Here is a 19945-nt window from a genome sequence, read left to right as displayed (position 1 = left end):
GTCATGTGACCTCCAGCTGCCATAGCAACCCCAGGTCCTGGAAGGACTCGGAGGTCTTCGGAGAGGTAAGTTGACGACCCCCTCTCCTCCTGCTGTCTCCTATATGCCGCGATCACAATAGATCACAGCATATAGAAGACAGCTAAGGGTTAACATCACTGGGACCTGATCTAATCAGGTCCCGATGATGTCCCCTGTCAGAGCTAACGCTCTGCACCGGAATCGCAGCGCTTGCAGGACCCTGGGGGTCCTGAGCGCTGCGAGACCACCCACCGTTTTTAAACGTCGGCGCTGCACAGAGCCCGGCAAGCGCCGACGTTTATCTACAGTGGGCGGTCGGGAACCGGTTAATAGTGTATACAAGAGAGCAGATTGTGATTTGTAACAGAAAAATGTACAAGAACTCTCAAAATCCCTGAATAATCGTATTTTATTAATAATGTTCTTTGTTTCTCTCAGCCTCCAGAAGGACCATCTTCACTACCTCCATGTTTTCCTGCGGAGACTGCTCAGATTAACCAGGGAGACCTGACTGATGCCCTTATAGACACGGGAAGGAGCAGCAAAGAGCACTCGGAGACGGGTATGTCTGGTGTTAGTGACTCGCATGTAAACACTGAGGAAACATTGGACAGAAAGCATCTACTGCTCAGTGGACATTCACAATGTAGGCCGAATGCCCGAACACCACTCCATTCATTCACTGGGGCTGCTGGAAACAGTCGAGCGCAGCACCATAGGGAATGAATGGAGCGCAGGTTGGGAGTGCGCGTTGCCACTCCATCCTATAGGGGATAAAAATTTCCCATTCTGCCAATCGGTGCAGGTCCCAGCAGTCAGACCGCCACCGATCATCAAGTTTCACCGCAGAACCCCTTTTAAGTGCTCCTTCCCAACATTGGTCTAAATCACTTCCACACTTCTTTTCTCATTATTTCCTTTCATTACAGGAGAGCCGTTTCTTCGTCAGAATTCCCCCGTTTCCGTCTACCTTTTTCCCGAAGAAGTTCCCTCTGCGAATAGAATTGCAACCATCCAGCCATCCCTCCCAGCCCCCGATTCACATTTATCACAGGAGAGTCTCGGGGGATCAGACACCAGTGGAGATAGTGAGCTGACGGACACAGATGACTTCTGCATTCTCGATGCCCCTGGGATTGGCGTGCCGGTGAGTACGGCACCACGGTTCTGCATTAAACACGTTGGAATTCTTACATTTTTGGATCGTTTATAGTGTGTCAGGTGCATATATCTATTATATTTTTTCCCCAGCCCAAAGATGGAGAACCTGTTGTGAGAAAACTAGTGGATAGCCCAATTTTGGTGAAGGATGGTCACTTTTCTCGCCCACTCGGCAGCACCGACTTACTGAAGCCTCCAGCTAAATTTCCTGTGCCAGAGACACGCATAGTCCTAAGAGAGATCTCTGTTGTATGGCACTTGTATGGAGGGAAGGATTTTGGCAGCAGCCGGCCAAACTCTGCAAGGGCGCAGTCACCCAGGTAAGGAGAAGGTACTCTGATCACAGGGAGTCCGGCTGGTAGGACACCACGCAGTAAGTTGTCCTTATCCTACAGCTTATCCATTGGAGAAGTGACCCAATTAGTGTCTGCGGATACCAATGGGTAGCCTTGTGACACTCAGCTGTACCCATAACATGGTATGCAGGTATACACTAGCCTTAAAGGGGATGTCCGGCCTTACACTACAAGTCTGCAGTCACACTATGTGACTTGTGAACCTCTTTAAGAGCACTTTCATTATCCTATGGACACATTTGGTTTGTGTGCAAGGAGCTTTTCCCCTCACATGCACTGAATGTAAAGCAAATCAGACCCTAATTGTTAATTTTATCATATATCCTATAACTTCATCAGCCTTAAAGGGTTTGTTCACATTTGGTTTTTTTTTTTTTTTTACTCAAATGCATGTATTTGGGGTAAAAAAAAAAAAAACATTTCTGAAATTGGGTACCATTAAAAATGTTGCATTGTTTTGCTTTAATGGGCTCTTGATTTCATTGCAAATTCAACTCTTTGATGTTGTTTGTGGTCATAAATCAGCTGAGAACTCAGATATACACCTAACTAACTCTGTCTAACCAGTCATAGCGAACTGACTGACAGATTCTCAGTTACCTCATTCTGCAGCCAACAAGAGATAGAGCAACACAAAAGCTGTAGAAGGCAACAGGGTGCAACTTTTTTGATGAAACTCAAATGCAAAAAAATTTTTTTTTTTTTTTTTCTTTAAATCCACTTTCATGCATTTAATTAGAAAAAATTGGCACCAACAGTGGACAACACCCTTGATACATTATCAGCTGTGCAAAGTATAATTCAGCTAAGGGAATATTCAGACGAGCAGGGAATGTCTGCTGAGGATTTTCTGCAAATTGCATTTTGATTTGTAAAGATTTGAAAATTGCTTTAAAGTTTAGTGACAAATCAGAAATATATAGGAGATGAGGTATGCTTAGGAGTCTGCGGCAGGTCTCAAAATCCACATGGACATTTGTGCCCCATTTGAGCCATTATTGGTCAGTTTTCTGCGAGCAGTAGGTGTTACTGCGGTCACAAATATGTTCCAATAAGTTTAAGCTGAGAATTAAGATATGTTTGTAGTTTGACGTCCTGGAGCAATGCATTATACAGAAATTTACTGTACTGTGCAAGGGCTCCTGCATATGACTGATTATCTCAGACGACTGCTATCTGCTTCATTTGTACCCATGATATTCTATGGGGCTGTGCACACATCCTATTTTTTCCTTGGACTGGGTGGTCCAAGGAAAAAATTGGAGACATATCCGGTTTTGATCCAATGGAAGTTTAAGGGTCCGTTAACGCATCAGGCCACACTCGGATGTCATTCACGGAATGACAGAATGGAGAAGGGGGAGAAACTTCTTTTCTTTTCTCTCCATGTCCGACAAAAACTGATGCCGCTTTGATTAAGGCCGGGGTCACATTAGCGTGCTCTGCTGTGAGTGTGAACCAAGTGTCATGCTGTGAGCGTGAACCGAGTGTCATGCTACTGTGATCCGATCCTCTCTCATGCGAGAATTGGATCACAAGTGAGAAGAAGGAGAGATTAATCTCTCCATCTTCTCCATTGCCTTTCTCGGCGTATATCGAACTGCACTCGGATGATATCCGAGTGCAGTCCAATGTTTCGCACGTGTCCATAGGCTTGTATGGGTGCGTGTGGTCAGAATCTGCATGAGAAAATAATCACAGATCTGCACTGCCTCATAGTATATAACATTGGACCGAATTCAATCCAATTTTTAATTAGATTACACTCGTCCGATTTCTACACTCGTGTGAGTAAGCCCTAATCCGAGTTTGTTCTGAATAATTTGATTGTTTTTCTCAGATGAAGAGAAAATGGTTGTGAGAATCTACCCTCAGGCTGCATTTACACATCGGTGTGCAGTGTCGGTGTGCAGTGTCGGTGTGCAGTGTCGGTGTGCAGTGTCGGTGTGCAGTGTCGGTGTGCAGCATCGTTTTTTGTTTTTTAATGGGAGAGCAAACACTTTATGGGTCTAATGTCCTCAAAATTGGAACAGAATAGGACATGCTCTGAGTCTCTCTGATCTGTCATTTTAACGAATGTCCGAGTAGATCCATTTAACTCAATGGGTCCCTGTGCTGTCTGATAAAAATAAAAAAAATTGGACAGCACTCGGACATTTAACACGGATGTGTGATTGGAGCCCTATGATGAAGGTTGAGAACTGAAGCTTGTATCCCCAACAATGGCTATTAATGGGACGACTTCTTGTCTTACTGGTTGAGTCCTGATCTCTAGGGATGTGTTTTCTTTGTGGTCTCTAACACTGTAAGGCTGTGTGCCCACAATGCGAATTTAATGCGTTTCCGCGGCGCCATTTCTGCCGTGAAAACGCATTAAAAACGCATGTTAAGTTGTTTGTCATGTTTCCCAATGATAATCCGCATGTGCTGTGCACATGCTGCGGAAATTTCCGCTGCGGATTATCATTGCAGAAAAATCTGCAGCACTACCAATTCTTGTGCGGAATCGGCGCCATTGACTTGCATTGAACCGCATAACATCCTCACGTATACATGCGGATGTTATGCGGTTCAATGCGCGGATGGTACCCGGGTCTGGAGAAGAGGAGACTCTCATCCGACCCGCGTACCATTAGTTAAAAAAAAAGAATTAAAACTTTAAAAAAAAAAACATTATACTTACTTACCTCTCTGTTTTTTTTTACGTTTTAATTCTTTTTTTTACTATTGATGCTGCATTTTAAGCAGCATAAGTTGGTCACACAATATAAATCCATGCCTTTTGCATGGATTTATATTGTGTGACCAACTCGTCATGCACTTTTCCAAGTGATGCTCAAAATCGCTTGAAAAAATGCATGCGGAAATGCTTGTCCCTGGCAGAAAAAAACACATGTAAAATCCTTATGCGTTTTTTCTGCCAGGGAGATGCAGAAACGCTCAGGAAAATTTCTGCTTCATTTCTGCATTGTGGGCACATAGCCTAATTCTTTTCTCTTTACAGAGCAAGAGCGAGTATGCCGAGTGCCCGGGGTTCTCCGTCTCGATCCTCTGTGACAAACCGTCCTCAAAACACTTGGAGAACACAAGGGGGAAATGGCAGGATCCATGACATTTTAATGGAGATCCAGTTGACAAAAGTTAGCATTTATTTTTATATTTTTGCATATTACTTGCAGCAGGATGATGTGGCTTTGCCTGTACAGACCGGCTGTGGTGGTCACCAAATGATCTATGTAAACTGTGATACTGACTTCTCTCCGTTCTCCCACCACTGAATCACTGGTCTATATATTTCTTATAGAATAAACCCAATCGTCCATGGTCAGTCACCATCTTGTGTTTCTGGATGTTTTTGTAGGTGAGTTTCCAGCACGAATCCTACCCAGCACCAACGGAGGCAGAGACAGAAAAACTCCAAGTAGATGAAGTGTCAGAAGTCCCTCTTGCTCGTCAAGTCTTTATAGTCCAAGAACTGGAGATTAGAGACCGTTTGACATCTTCCCATATCAACAAGTTTTTGTATTTATACACCAGTGAAAAGATGCCAAGGAGGGCACACTCCAATATGGTAAGGCTCAGGTGAATGAGACTACCCCATCTGAAAGCAGCATAATGTAGAGGCTGAGACCCTGAGTCCAGCGATGTGTCACTTACTATGCTGCTTGCTGCAGTTTTGATAAAATCACTGTTTTATCTGCTGCAGATCTAGCCGAGCTCTGTATGACCCCGCCCACATCACTGATTGGCTGCTTTCTGTGTACATTTATCTGCTGCAGATCTAGCAGTTCTCTAAATGCTGAGCTCTGTATAGCCCCATCCACATCACTGATTGGCTGCTTTCTGTGTACATTTATCTGCTGCAGATCTAGCAGTTCTCTAAATGCTGAGCTCTGTATAGCCCCATCCACATCACTGATTGGCTGATTTATGTGTACACTGTGCATAGGCAGAAAGCTGCCAATCAGTGGTGGAAGTGGGGTTATTCAGAGCTCATGGATACAGAGGACTACCTCACACTAGCTCATGCTGATTAAACTGTGATTTTATGAAAAATACACTAAGCAGCCCAATAAGTGACATGGCGCTGGAATCAGGGCCTCTGCCTCTCTGAGCTCAGTGATTGTGTGCAGTGGTGATGTGCCCTGCAGCCAATACACAGAAGACTGAGAGACCGCGCAGGTCACTGGGAGTGGGGTGTACCTTCACTGTTTGTTTTGTGACATGTATAAAAGGGTTTGGGGACCAATTTTCTTAAAGAGGAAAACACCTTTAAGACTTAACTGTGTAGCAGCCACATTAATACCCAGGACAGAATTCTTCAGTTATAACTCGGTCCAGGCACAGATCACAGGAAACAATGGAAGCAGCGATGTGCGGCTACACTACATTGTTTGTATAAATCCCATAGAAATGAACAGGGTCCAAAGACCGCAAGCACAGCGAGCTATGTGACAGGCTGAGAAGGGAAGAACTGAGTAAAGTCAGAAAATGTGCTTTAATAACTTCAGCTTATATTTAATACCACTTCTGTCATTTGTCCTTAAGCTTACTATAAAAGCCCTTCATGTGCGTCCTGAGGCCGGATTGGGGGGGCCCGAGTGCTGCCTCCGAATGTCCTTAATGCCACTTCGCCTAAACATTGATCAGGTTGGTATGATATCTGGGTCTCATTGTGTAGTTCGCTGAGCTTCAGCCTCCCAGTCATTTGTACTAAGTGCCCTTCTGTTATATATTTTCCATCAGGATGCGCTCTTCTTCATGAAAGACTTCTTCACCAGTTTGGCCGCTGGTATCCAGCCTGTGATCGCTCTGGAGCTCGGCTCAGATGGTAAGAACTCCGTGCGTTAGTTTTCCTGCAAAAATAAAATAAGTTCTGCTCCCCGTTACTAATATCTATTCCATGCCCAGCGTCTCGTATGGAAAACGTGCGGAAACCAAGTGCCTCAGATTGTGAAGCAGGGCTGCAGAACTCCTTGGATTCCAACGAGGAAGACACATCATCTCACAGCTCCGCATCTGATCAGCCGATTTACTTCAGGTGAGACCAAAGAAAAGGAACGGGCCTGAACCAGCAGAGTATTTCTGTCACTCAAGGTGTGGGAAAGACTAAGTGCAACATGAGGGGAAAGGAGCCCAGACTCTAGGGAAAGGGGGAGTGGAGACCTCCTAGGCTGATCTGATATCACCATATCATCCCTATATTGGTTCTTCACCAATCGCTGCACAGGAACTTAAACCTTGAATTTCCCTAGAGCTAGGCCCTGGATAGAGGAAGGGGGGGGGGGTGAGCACTAGTCAGTCCCCACTAACAACTAAAGAGAACAAGGGAGGCAAACACGGGGAAAAGTAACTTTGCTTGAGCCGACTTCAGAGAGATTAAACCAGACATCCTCCTAGCACCAGAGAGGAAGCAAACAGACTGCAATAGCTCCAAGCCTTCACAAGGGAACATGTGACTATCTGTTTGCTATAGGGAGGTGTCGGTGAAAGTATTTAAACACCCAGACTTGGGTGTCAATTAGCAGGAGGGAGGTAGCCGCTGGGTCCTAGAGTGAGACAGATCTAAGAAGGTGTCTGTAATGCCAAATGAAGAGATCTTCTGCAACCAACTGCAGGGGGACTGTCTGTCACATCTGACACACCCGTGACAATTTCTTATGGAAGATAAGTAAACTACATCTGTGCTAATCAAAAGTACAAAACTATGGATATCAGCAAGCTGCTACAAGGAGAATATAACTTTTATTTCTCCCTGCAGCTGCACTTTTGTTTAGGCTGCTCCATATTTTTAAATGTTATTTACCTGCAGATTACCACTATGGCTGCAGGTAAATAATGGGATTGTCTGAACAGACAACAGTCTTAACGTTGCATCTTTTAGAGAATCATGTCTATTTCTTTTTTTCTTTAGAGAATTTCGCTTCACATCAGAGGTGCCAATCTGGCTGGATTATCAAGGCAAACATGTTACCACAGAGCAGGTGGTAAGTGCTGCTTCACATGGTAGGGATTTCCTTCTGTGCTGTTTGCGGTCCGCTGGTGGTTTATCTGCTGTGAACGCAGTCAGCTCGTTCTCGATTTCACAGACACATATTGTCAAAGCCTTCTGATGAGCCGAAGGGATAGGGCTCTGCACCCGTATTAGTGATTGCCATGTATCTATTGACTGATATGTCCCGTTTATTATGTGCGTCATACTGCATTCATCATCTTTCTTTCTTTGCAGGGCACATTTGCAGGAATATTAATAGGACTGGCCCAGTTAAACTGCTCTGAACTGAAACTGAAGAGACTGTACTGCAGACACGGGTAAATGTATCCTCCAGCTTATCTCCAGTCTATAGATTATCCCTGTGCACATGATCAGCTGCTTCTGTTGTGTATATACAGGATATATTTATATATATATATATAATGTTTTGCAGCCTATGACTTAACACCTTCATCCTGCTCCTCTTATATCTTCCTGCCAAGATAATCACCACAATTAAAAACACTGGAATCACAAAATGTGACTTCTTTGTGATTGTTACCTATGGAATTTAAAAAAATAAAAGGGTCATTTAGACGGGACAATTTTGGCTCGTTATCAAGCGCTAATCGATTATAGACGAGTCCCATTTACTGGCCTGTTTACACAGGGCAATAAAAATTGATGAGAACAGGGTGATCGTTAAGAGTTTATCCAAGACTAATTTTGTTTTACTATGAACCTAAAAAGTAATAGGCCCTGTTGTGCCCAGTGCCGATCTCTGCCGGCACAGAGAGGTCACAGGCCGCCCCATCGGTTTCCACTGACGTCCCGTCGAGAGAGCAGCGGCTTCTTTTCCACTGTGCTCTGTTGACTGCCGATGTCAGCTCCCTGCTGCCTAACTGTGGGGAACCAACTGTCCATCAGCATGAGTCATGCTGTCCTGTGCCGTAATGCAGAGCCCTACTATGTTTCCTATTTTATACAATGGCATATAGATGATGCAGTATTTCATCAGAAGTCATACTGAGAGATATCCTCTCCTAGAAACATTTCTAGTAGGATAACACTGCATAATACCGCACCATACCGTGATGCATAATACCGCACCATACCGTGATGCATAATACCGCACCATACCATGACATGCTTATTGCTTATGTGGGATCCTGCGATCAGAGAATGATGGCTAATAGACTAATTAGGAAATGTATTACTTTACCTTCAACCTTAAATAGTAGGAAACTATAAGAATAAAAAGTTTCAAAAGGAAAAAAAAAAAAAAAAAGAGTCTGTTTTTAGATCTGCCCTTGTACCGGGGGGAAACCCACCTCTCTGATCATCGTTTTAGATCTGAAGGAGCCGGGCAGGAAATGTTTTCTTTCCTGTGGTTGTAATGCGGCGGTTCAGCCTAGGTCGTACACATCGTGTGCCAGCTGGGATCGTGCCGGCGAGATCACAATGCCCTTACAGCAGTTTATTCAGGGAGTTTACATTTACTCCTATGTTATCAATAATAATAGTTTAGAAAGTTTATCTAAATTCAGATGATTAAAATGAACGGCTCTCACTAAAATGGCCAAAAATAGTTAAGCAAAAAATATTCTCAGCACCCTGGTCCAGTTGACATCAGTAATCCGTGGCCACAGACCCCTGCAAACCTCCTGCCACATCTTCTGATTAGTAGGGGTCCGATGTGATGACACCAGGCTTACTAATCAGAAGAGACGTCATGATTGCCGGCAGGTAGGAGGAGGTCCCAGACAAGTCTTGTCATACCGTCCCACCTGGCCATCATAAAAGATAATGAACTGGAGACGGCAGGTTCAGGTTTTTTACATTACAACACACAGGATTATGGTTCAATAATGAACTGAGACTAATAGGTATTTATACTGTCTTTCTTCTAACACCTGCAGGTTGCTTGGAGCAGACAAGGTTTTCTCTTATGCTCTTAATGAGTGGCTGACCGACATCCGCAAAAATCAGCTGCCCGGGATTCTGGGAGGAGTAGGACCCATGCATTCAGTTGTACAGCTGTGTAAGTAGCATTGCTGACCGTGGTGGTGCGTGAAACACTTGGGCTCTTTTCACATCTTCTTTTTTGACATATACAACAGTAAAGTTCACTGGAGTATGTCACAAGGGCATCTATTTGGCCTACGCCAGGATGTTGCATCGGCCTACTCCGGGATGTTGCATCGGCCTACTCCGGGACGTTGCATCGGCCTACTCCGGGACGTTGCATCGGCCTACTCCGGGACGTTGCATCGGCCTACTCCGGGACGTTGCATCGGCCTGCTCCGGGACGTTGCATCGGCCTGCTCCGGGACGTTGCATCGGCCTGCGCCGGGATGTTTCATCGGCATCCTTTTTTTTGTTTTGTTTTTATTTAATGAATAGAAAAAGGGAGTAAGGTGACTAACCGTATGCATCAGAATTACTATATAGTGGAATACATCTCAACTTTTAATTAACGGTGCCCCTGGCCCCAACTGCGCGCTCTCCAATGCTTCTTATAAGAGGCAGCTTTGCTTCGGCGGGGTGACTGAGGCTGGCCGTGATCGGGAGATGACAGTGTGCTCCAGAGATCGCGGCCATACTGCGGTGGCGGCCAATAGGTAACGAGTCGTAAACAATATGATTAATAATCTCTCCATTCTTGAGAATGACGAGGATTTTTAATAACAGGTAAGTTGCTTGTTTTTACAAGCACTTTGCAAGTTAAGATGACGAGAATAACCCTTTAACAACTTTTCACCTCTAGTACTGCCTGGTTGCAATTAATGTCAATTTTTTTATGCACAGATGAATATTACTCTGTCTGTTGATTGGTATAGATGTCTGCCATATTGTTAAATAAAGATACTAATATCTGTTACTCTTTTAGTTCATGGTGTGCGAGACCTTTTCTGGTTGCCCATTGAACAATACCGGAAGGACGGGCGCATTATCCGGGGCTTGCAGAGGGGGGCAGCCTCGTTTGGCACCTCCACAGCTTCAGCGGCACTAGAGCTCAGTAACCGGCTAGTTCAAGCCATACAGGTAAAGAGCCATTTTATTATTTTTTTTTTTCCATAAATCAATAGTACACATGAAAATAATCAACTTTGTAACATATCTGCTTCTATCTCCTCTTGGACTGATCTTTCACCCTAAATTCAGAGGTAAAATCTTTATTTGGTGAAGAAAGATTATTTACATTGCTGAGATAGGAGATAGCAGTTGGTGCTTCTTAAACTCTATGGAGGAAGGAGGAGCTAGAGGAAGACAGACATTCTGCTGCAAGTTCTCCTGAACTCCTAGCTCAGTAGTGGTAAAATCTGTATTCAGTGAAGACAGATTTTAACTGTGAATTGTGGATTTTTTTTTCCAGAGTGAACAATCAGTCCAGGAGGAGAAATAATCCGTTTTCTCTAATAAAATATATTAAAATGTTGCTTCATTTAATCATTTATCATTGATTTATGGGAAAAATATCAGAATGTGAGAGCAGCATGATGCAGAGACTGAGACCCTGATTCCCACGACATATCACTTACTGGGCTGCTTGTCATCGTTTTTAGAGATGCACTGTTTTATCAGCAGGAGATTATCCTGCTCTGCCCTTATTTATATTGATTTTGGTTGATGCACGGTAAGGTTTTAGTACTAGAGACAGGACCATCCCAACTGGGTACACCTTGTCGTGTTAGGATGACTTTTTGATCAAAATAGTGATAACTATTATATACATGTACTATTTACTTACTGTAGGGTATTGCTTGTTTTGATTGCTTCTTGGATTCAGCAGGAGATTATCACTAGAAAACTAGTAAATCTGCTACCAGGTAGTCCAACCACGCCCCCAATTTATTGGCAACTTTCTGCCTATGCACAGTGTACATAGAAAGCAGCCAATCAGTGGTGTGGGCTTGGTTATACGGAGCTCAGCATTGAGCACTGCTAGATCTGCAGCAGAGAAAACTGTTTTTAACCAAAATTGCTGCACACAGTAAAACAAGTGACACATCACTGGAATCAGGGTCTCTTCCCCTAGATTATGCTGCTCTCAGATGTGGGAGAAAATACCGAGTGACACATTCTGTATGCATATTATTTCTTTTCCCAATTGTAGGCGACAGCGGAGACTGTGTATGACATTTTGTCCCCAACACCGCCGGTTTCACGCTGCTCACTTGACTTTCGACAGCCACGGAGACTACGGAGAGGGCAGCAGCCTGCAGATCTACGGGAGGGGGTGGCAAAGGCCTACGACACTGTTCGGGAGGTGAGTGCTTCTCATAACCCAGGTACAAGGTGGGTACGTGTAGCGGTACGGAGCGGCGGTAATACTGTTCTCCTTCGCTGCACAGGGTGTAATTGACACAGCTCAAACCATACGTGAAGTGGCATCCCGGGGCCACGAACAAAAAGGTCTGACTGGCGCTGTTGGCGGAGTCCTGCGACAAATCCCACCCACCGTAGTAAAGCCATTCATAGTGGCCACGGAAGCCACGTCAAATCTCTTAGGAGGGATGAGAAATCAGATCAGACCCGACGCCCACAAAGAAGACTCTCTAAAGTGGAAGGCAGATGAGGTGCAGGACTGACACGAAAAGACTCTCTGCCCGTGAAGTGCCAAAGGAAAGCTGCAATATGTGAAGACTTCTGGAGTTTGCTGGGTCTGCGTTGTTGAGCTGTTAACGTCACTGCATGACCACACTTAGCGCCACTCCATACAGTACTTGATTATTGCCCATAAGCCTTCTGTTAAATAGTTACGTTTTCTGTTCACCTCTCCGTTCCGGTATTATCCTCTTTATCAACTCATGTATCCACGTCCTTCCTCTGCTGAATTCTGCAAATCATAGAGTGACTTTAATAGGTAAATTTACGTTAAGCACTTTTAATTGCAACGGTGGCCTTGAAACGTGGACCCGTGTTCTCCGGACCTAAGCTGTGCATTAACTTTTCAAGCGTTTTTTGATTTTACTGACCCAACGTAACTGGAGATAAAACTGTGCACAATGCAAGACTGTCTCGTCTCACGAAGGGACTCGGCGGCCTCGATCATCCTGAATGTTGCTTTTTACATCTCTTCCCTTTAATGCTTTCTTCTGATTGTGAGGCCAAATACGTATAAATAATATATATATATATATAAATAAAAAATGTAAAAATACAGTGACCTGTAAAGAAGGTAACGCAATTGTCAGGTTTTTTTTTTTTTGTTCTGTAGGGTATGATGGTGGTCGGTGGATACACTTTTATTTAGAAAGTGGCATATGTAAGATGAATGAAACAAACGTTTCTCGCACACTGTGATATTGTTCAGAGCCCGCACACAAGTCTCTTATCGCTCTGCACAATATTATAATACGCATTTACTGGCTTTCACAAATCACATCATGGTATTAATGGAAGAACAGTGGTTTTTTTTGCCATATAATGGAATGAAAATGAACACTATATAGTATAAAGATTGTGCTGCCCACCCGCTACAGGGGGACCTCAGTCAGTATTGTGCCAGTATGGCCGCCGCCATCCTGCTATGGGTCTTTGCTGGTATAGGTAATCACGAGGAGCAGCCGTCAGTGTTTCTTGTGCTTGGGTTTTACAGTGGCCTCTTATCTTCATAGAAGATCAACTCATTCCTATTGTCTATCGGTACAAAGTATATTATCTCCAACTTCTCAGATTCTGCTTCAACATGAGCAACATTCATATGGGTTCAGTGCAGTCACCCAAAGTCCACCCAACATCAACTGGATCTGTTGTTCTAGTAATTAGTGAAGAAAATCCATACATGAATTTATAGGTCAGTGTTTTACCGGGGTGTAGACATGCCCTACTGTCTCACTTAAAGCTCTTTGTTTTCCCCATTTGTAGTATTTCCCTCCATCTCCCTTTTCAGTAAAGACTTTTCACTAACTGCGTCCTTCTCTTCTTCCTGCACTAAACTCTCCGACGCCTTTTCTTCAGTCTCTTCTACCATTCGCATGGTATCTCGGAGAGTGGCAATAAGATTCTTTAGTCCTAGCAGGTAGCCATCTTCATGGGTTCCTTGCTCCCAGGGTACGTCGTGTCTGATAGTAATGTGCGATGGTGCCGGAGTCGTTTTACCAAAATCTATCATCCATACATTAGAGAAGCCACGTCTGTCGTGCACAAATAGTAGTGAGCTGCCAATCACCTGCGAGGAAAAAATAGAAACGATCAACGTCATTATGTCAACTGGTACAATGTAACAATGCAGAAAATCAATGGATTCATTCAGCATCCACCACAGGAACATATAAGCGGGAGAATATGCTCCTCACAAACGTTAGAAGGTTATGTGCTCACGATGCCTTTTTCAGACTGAAAACACCTGAAAAAGCGCCCCATAAAATAAACCTAATGCACAGCAACCAAAGCAACACTGCTGTGCACACGTCCCATCTTATGTCACGTCTTTTAACTGCTCGAGGGTTCCAGTAAAAGAAATGAAATGTCCATTCCTTGGCCAGCTTCCGCTAGTGTCTAGTAAAAGCTGCCAGTGACACTGCCGCTGCGATGGCAAAACCATGAAAATGAGCTCCGGCACCGCCGCAAGCAGCTTTGCCTGGGTAAAACTCGGTGTCTAGATGACGCAGTGTGTACATACCCATAGTTTTTTTAAAGCAATTTTTTGAGCAGAAACTAAGTTGAAGCAAACTCTCCAAATCCTGCTCAAAAACTCAACTCCTTAAAAAATTTGGTCTTTTTTGCTGATTTTTTTTGGAGCGCAAATTCCGTGCACATATATCCTAAAGCCACCCCTGATTTATTTTGGCTTTCAGTATTCCCCTGACAAACATCTGTAATACATGGATGGCCTAAGTCTGTAAAAGCAAGAGCCACTGCACGTTATCGGATGTACCTCATGAAGGGGGGGGATACTGCAGATTTGCTCCTATTTTCTGAAAAAGGAGCTGATCTGCAGTACCTGGCAGCGGCCGCTACTCATTGTACAGCGCCGTGTTGTGCAGCTCCGTTCAATGTTTACATCTGGCCGCTGCTGTGCAGATAACAGCTGATCGGGTGGGTGTCAGACCCCTACAGATCTGATACTGATGACCTATCCCATGGCTAGGTTATCAATATTATATGCCCGGACCGCAGTGGTTGTTCGGCCTTTAGACAAAAGTCTAGAGTAACTCTGTAACCGCACCGCATGGCGTCACAATTCTTCGTTGTCCCTGGGGCGAACTGGCGGTCACGTGACTCAGCGGTCATTCACGATTCAGCAGTCCGCAATCACAGAGTGACTGCAGACATTTGTACCAAGCCTGAACAACCCCTCTAACCACTACTGACTTCCATAGACCATGCAGTAGAGGCTTGACCTGGGAGAAATTCCCTCTGGTCAAGATCTGGAGGCTTATGTCTTGTAAGATGTTTGGGACCCTAGAGATCGTGTGTGTGTGTGAGATGCCAGGTTTCAGAATAGGGCAGGCAGGAAGGAAACCTGCTGATAACAGATGAAGTCTGCTGTCACTCCACATTGCAGATAAAGTAAAAGTAGTTTCCAGAACAGCTGCAGTTCCATGTGAGTCTTTATAACGTTTCTTTAAAAAAAAAAAAAAAAAAAAGTTTTGAAAAATGTTATATTTTTTTAGACCCTTTAATTTCTTGCAGATCAATGGGAGTCTGGATCCTGAGACCTCCACTGATTATCCATTAACTTAAATTCCTGTTTATTTTGATTGTAAGAGTCCAGGGGGCTGTCGTATCATTGAGTTACTGCCTTCATTATATAAGTGTACACATGGAGACAGCTGTCAATCCGTGACTAGAACCACCCACTGGACTCCTAAGCCTGGAATCTGCACAAATTAATTATTTTCCCCCCAAACAACCATATATATATCAATCCATTCAGCTCCTCCTGCTGTATACCATGCAGATCACAGCGCCTTTACTCATCCTTCACTTTCTTGCAGAAATCTTGATTCTTTTGATCCAATCTTATTTTAGAACCGTCTTCCTCACTGATGTTAATAGGATTTGAACATGAGTAAAAAACTGAAATTCATTGCAATAGGAGGGGGGGGCATATAAATCCTTTTATGCTGGCATGAGTCTTGAAAATACCTTTGGGTGTATTAAAATTGGCAGGATTCCTGGAGAAGCATTTAAATCTTTTAATGTTGGAATTGTTCCTGTTCATTTGGGGTATTAAGTTTTTAACCCCTTCCTAAGAGCTCCAATTTTAATTTTTCCACTTTCCAATTTTTCCTCCCACTGTGCCAAAAGCCACAAGGGCCTGGTTTTGTTTGTTTGCTTTTTTTTTGCAGAATAAGTTGTAGTTTTCAGACACCATTCACTTCGCCATATAATATACTGAGAAATGGGGAACACAAATCTGAGTGGGATGAAATAGTTAAGAAAATATAATTTTATTGTTTTTGTAGGCCCCCAGTTTCATGGTAACCCATCTACTCCCCACAATCGTGTCGTGGGGTGAATTTATGATGGGTGAAAACACTAACCGCATAAATGCCGCTATCAGCGATTGACAGCAGCATCTACGTGATTGCCTGCAGCAATCAGTGCTAGAGCTTAGAGGCAGGTGTACAACACATCCGACACCTGTACATGTACAGTAGATGCTAGGAAGGATTTAACGGGTTTGTCCTTTACTAATACATTAATGGACCTAACCATAGGATGGGTCTTCATTATCAGATCGATATGGGTTCAACACCTGGCACCCCAAACCAATCGGCTGTTACAAGCTTCTGTGCTACATGTAAACGCATGGATCGGATCTGCATTGCAAAGCTCTATTCAATGTGTAGTAGTTGCTTCCAGGTACTGCAGAACAGGTCCTATTATAGGAAGTGATCTGCAGTACTCCACAGCGACTGCCACACAATGAATGAAGCTCCGTTCCACGTCTTTACATGCAGCAATAGGAGTTTGTAAGAGCTGATCGGTGGGGCTGCCGGGTGTCGGATCCCCACCAATCTAGTAATGATGAACTATCCTATGGGTGATCATCGATATATTATGACCAGACAACCCCTTTAGTACAGTGTTTGGTGGAAAATGTGTCCTGATTATGTGATGGGTATACAGGTGTGACTTTAGTGTAATTGTAACGAACACTACCCCCGTGCAATCATCGCATGATCAGGATAGAAACCCACTGAATGACTAGAAGCAGAAATCTTAAACTATGGAATTGAATGTATAATGAATAGTTGTACATTTTACTTGCTGAAAGTTTTACCCCTTGGCTTCATAAGTCACACATTTACGCCACATGTGTGCACATAATCTATAAGGCAGTCTCAGGAGCTGAGCCCGCTGCATAGACAGCAAGTGCCGATTGTATCATACAGATGACACCAGCCTGCAGCTATCGCGCCTATTATTGCAGTTTAACTCCTTAGATGCCAACATCTAAGGAGTTAGACAGATGGGGGAGGTGAGGCAATGAGGGGTCAACTCTTGAGAATGTTGCCAGAACAATACACTGCAATACATAAGGAGTGCAGTGCACTGTAGCAGCGATTGGTGCTGGTTCAAGTTTTAAAAAATATATATATATCCAAATATAAATGTTCAAATCCTTTTTGTAAAAAAATAAATAAGTAGGTCACTTCTCGTCAGGAGCGCATTTCTGGATTTTATCTTCAGTCATTTTGTTTGAAATCTCCCCAAATATTTCAAAAATTAAATGAATGTGTTGCATGGTATTTGTGTATTGCAAAGTTGCTCAGACTTTTTTCCCCAGCATTTAACCTCCTGGTTACCACTCCCATACACATCTGTACATGTCCTAGTATCCACCATTACTAACCTCATGAACACGGAAGAACTCAGAGTTTTGGAGGGCGGCCTGCATCTTCTCCAGCCGGTCCAAGTAAGCAGCCTGAAATTAAGATCACGTATATCCCGTTTTACAACACAAGGTGACACTGCTGCACGGCCACAAAGTCAAAGTCTACTATTCTCGCCCCCTACCATGTTCTGCCCGCTCGTCTGCGCTACGGTTGGCTTTAGACCCGGGTCATGATGCTTTATTGCTTTGCTGATGTACATACTTTATACCAATGTCATTTCTCTAGAAGGTGGACACGAGAGGACTATTGTTGGGCTTTGACAGATGTAACGCCTCTATTATGGTGCACATCTTCTGGAGACACGTCTGGTTACATTCCCTACGTACTCTAGTATTAAGTGACGTCTGTCAGGTCGCTACAAGAATGGCATGAAGGACTGCAGGCACAATACCACAATGACCCAGAAGAGTCAGCAGATAATGGAGGCAGCGGGAGGTCCACAGGGAGAACAAGCTGCCCTGTGACTCTGCTAAAAAGCCACAACTGCTTACACGTCTAACAAGCAGCAAGGTCTGCAGAACAGGAAAAGCGTGATGGATGTGAAAGCCCGGGGATCCCTCAGGACGTAACTAATAGTAGCAGCCGAGAAGTCGTCTCATACCAGGATGTCTTTCCGTCCCTTGGTGAAAAGAACAAATGTTTCCATTATCTTATCTTTGCTCTTCATTTTTTTGAAGTTTTTCTTAACGGGCCCAGCTTCAACCTAGAAGAAGTAGAAATGGCATGGCTCTTTAGGGGGTTGTATGAGAGTACAAAAAAAAAATGGGATATTTTCTTCCAAAAACATCACCCTATTCAAGTAAGGGCTCGTTCAGACCAACAATACATTGCTGTCGACCAGGTGCTGATAGCAAACGACCAGGTGCTGATGGCAAACAAAGAGAACACCGACCAATGCAAGTCAATGTGGCTCAGTTGTTAGGAACACCAAGGACAACATCTGCAAGGAGTTTGTATGTTCTCCCCGAGTTTGTGTGGGTTTCCTCTGGTTTCCCCCCACATTCCAAATACATGCTGATAGGGAATTTAGATTGTGAGCCCCAATAGGGATTGTGTCTAAAGCGCTACGGAATATGATGGCGCTATATCAGTAAGCATAATAAATAATGTGGTAACAGCGCTCCTGTGATCCGTATTTCAGATCAGACTCACCCATTATAAGTCAATTGGTGCACAAAAAATTGCTCACGTGCAGATTATCATTTGTATGTCATGCATTCTTCACGGATCCATTACAATTAAGAAAGGAAACTGGATTTGACCTTTATTAATTGCTAAATTATTCATGTAAAAAAAAAAAAAAAGGCACAGATTGCATATGGATGACAATATGTATGGAAAATCCTCTTTTTTTCTGGATTAAAAATTGATCATTTTTGCATACACTTGTTTCAATCTGGTCTAAATGTGACTCTACTGCAATACCAGACACAGTCTCTGGAAAAAAGTTTAGCTGTTCTGCAAAAAAAAAAAGTGTTTTTTTTCTTATTTTTTTTTTAAATTCTAGTCTCATATAGTCCCCATGACACTAGCTGGAAACTTCAGAGAAGTTTTGTTCATGCAGTACTTTACAGAAAACTTTCTTTATACCTGTGTTATACTTGTAAGTATTATTGTGTAAGAATGACACAGCAGGAAATGACATTGTTGTTTTTTTGAGTGAGATAGAAAGTAGTGTCATCTGGAAGGTCAAGAGCCATTAGGGTTTCTATTGTTTTCTTTTACATCGTGGTATTCTGATTATTCTGTGGGTTGTGCAGGTTCCTGGAAGCCATCGTGTATTATAATGTAACCGTGACTCACCGTAACACCCTCGATGCGGAATCCCAGCAACGCCGTGGAGCTGACGCTCTCCCTCCACTGCATGTACCGAGGCTTTGTGACAGCTTGCTGCTTATGCTCTTCTGGTGTGGGAGCTTCAGGGTCCAGCGCCACCATTTTATTATACATGTCTTTTCGAGGTGTTGGTTTCAGAAGGGCCTTGGCCAACTCCTCTTCTAGGTATGTCCTGAAACAAGTCCAAAAGAGACATTAACATCAGTTAGACTCCAAACTTTAAAGGGAATCTGTCAGCAGAAAATGACTGTTCAAACCAAGCAGTGCAGTCTTGGCGTTAGTGAGTACAGTCCAGGTCTCTCTGCCAGTAAAAATCAACATAATCCGATGCGGTTGAAAATCTGCCCACCTACAGTGGTGGCCAAAAGTATTGGCACCCCTGCAATTCTGTCAGATAATACTCAGTTTCTTCCTGAAAATGATTGCAATCACAAATTCTTTGGTATTATTCTCTTCATTTAATTTGCTTGCAAGGAAAAAACACAAAAGAGAATGAAGCAAAAATCAAATCATTGATCATTTCACACAAAACTCCAAAAATGGGCCAGACAAAAGTATTGGCACCCTCAGCCTAATACTTGGTTGCACAACCTTTAGCCAAAATAACTGCGAACAATCGCTTCCGGTAACCATCAATGAGTTTCTTCCAATGCTCTGCTGGAATTGTAGACCATTCTTCTTTGGCAAACTGCTCCAGGTCCCTGATATTTGAAGGGTGCCTTCTCCAAACTGCCATTTTGAGA

At 43.6% G+C, this 19945-nt stretch overlaps 2 protein-coding genes across 5 annotated transcripts in view; one reads left to right on the top strand and one right to left on the bottom strand.

The window, feature by feature from the left end:
• ATG2A (autophagy related 2A) overlaps positions 1 to 12698 on the top strand; it is a 97108-nt gene extending 84410 nt beyond the window's left edge. The window contains exons 29-42 of the mRNA XM_073658589.1: positions 460 to 583; positions 951 to 1168; positions 1273 to 1502; positions 4543 to 4678; positions 4900 to 5109; positions 6087 to 6188; positions 6285 to 6369; positions 6450 to 6579; positions 7453 to 7525; positions 7768 to 7850; positions 9432 to 9553; positions 10403 to 10557; positions 11630 to 11782; positions 11868 to 12698. Of these exons, the coding sequence (XP_073514690.1) occupies positions 460 to 583; positions 951 to 1168; positions 1273 to 1502; positions 4543 to 4678; positions 4900 to 5109; positions 6087 to 6188; positions 6285 to 6369; positions 6450 to 6579; positions 7453 to 7525; positions 7768 to 7850; positions 9432 to 9553; positions 10403 to 10557; positions 11630 to 11782; positions 11868 to 12104 (2058 nt within the window). The 3' untranslated portion in view covers positions 12105 to 12698. The remainder of the gene's footprint in view (positions 1 to 459; positions 584 to 950; positions 1169 to 1272; positions 1503 to 4542; positions 4679 to 4899; positions 5110 to 6086; positions 6189 to 6284; positions 6370 to 6449; positions 6580 to 7452; positions 7526 to 7767; positions 7851 to 9431; positions 9554 to 10402; positions 10558 to 11629; positions 11783 to 11867) is intronic.
• A 47-nt stretch (positions 12699 to 12745) lies between these two features.
• The window catches only part of LOC141174008 (inositol-trisphosphate 3-kinase B-like), a 60420-nt gene continuing 53220 nt past the window's right edge, over positions 12746 to 19945 (bottom strand). For all 4 annotated transcript variants that reach the window (XM_073658590.1, XM_073658591.1, XM_073658593.1 and 1 more), the window contains exons 5-8: positions 19170 to 19374; positions 17968 to 18069; positions 17324 to 17395; positions 12746 to 13687 (exon numbers count right to left, since the gene is read on the bottom strand). In XM_073658590.1, the coding sequence (XP_073514691.1) occupies positions 13355 to 13687; positions 17324 to 17395; positions 17968 to 18069; positions 19170 to 19374 (712 nt within the window). In that variant the 3' untranslated portion in view covers positions 12746 to 13354. The remainder of the gene's footprint in view (positions 13688 to 17323; positions 17396 to 17967; positions 18070 to 19169; positions 19375 to 19945) is intronic.

The sequence above is a fragment of the Phyllobates terribilis genome, unplaced genomic scaffold (assembly GCF_046119375.1).
Source record: "Phyllobates terribilis strain yellow unplaced genomic scaffold, ASM4611937v1 Scaffold_13__5_contigs__length_258822181, whole genome shotgun sequence".
Lineage (NCBI taxonomy): Eukaryota > Metazoa > Chordata > Amphibia > Anura > Dendrobatidae > Phyllobates > Phyllobates terribilis.
This window is presented reverse-complemented; position numbering and strand designations above follow the sequence as displayed.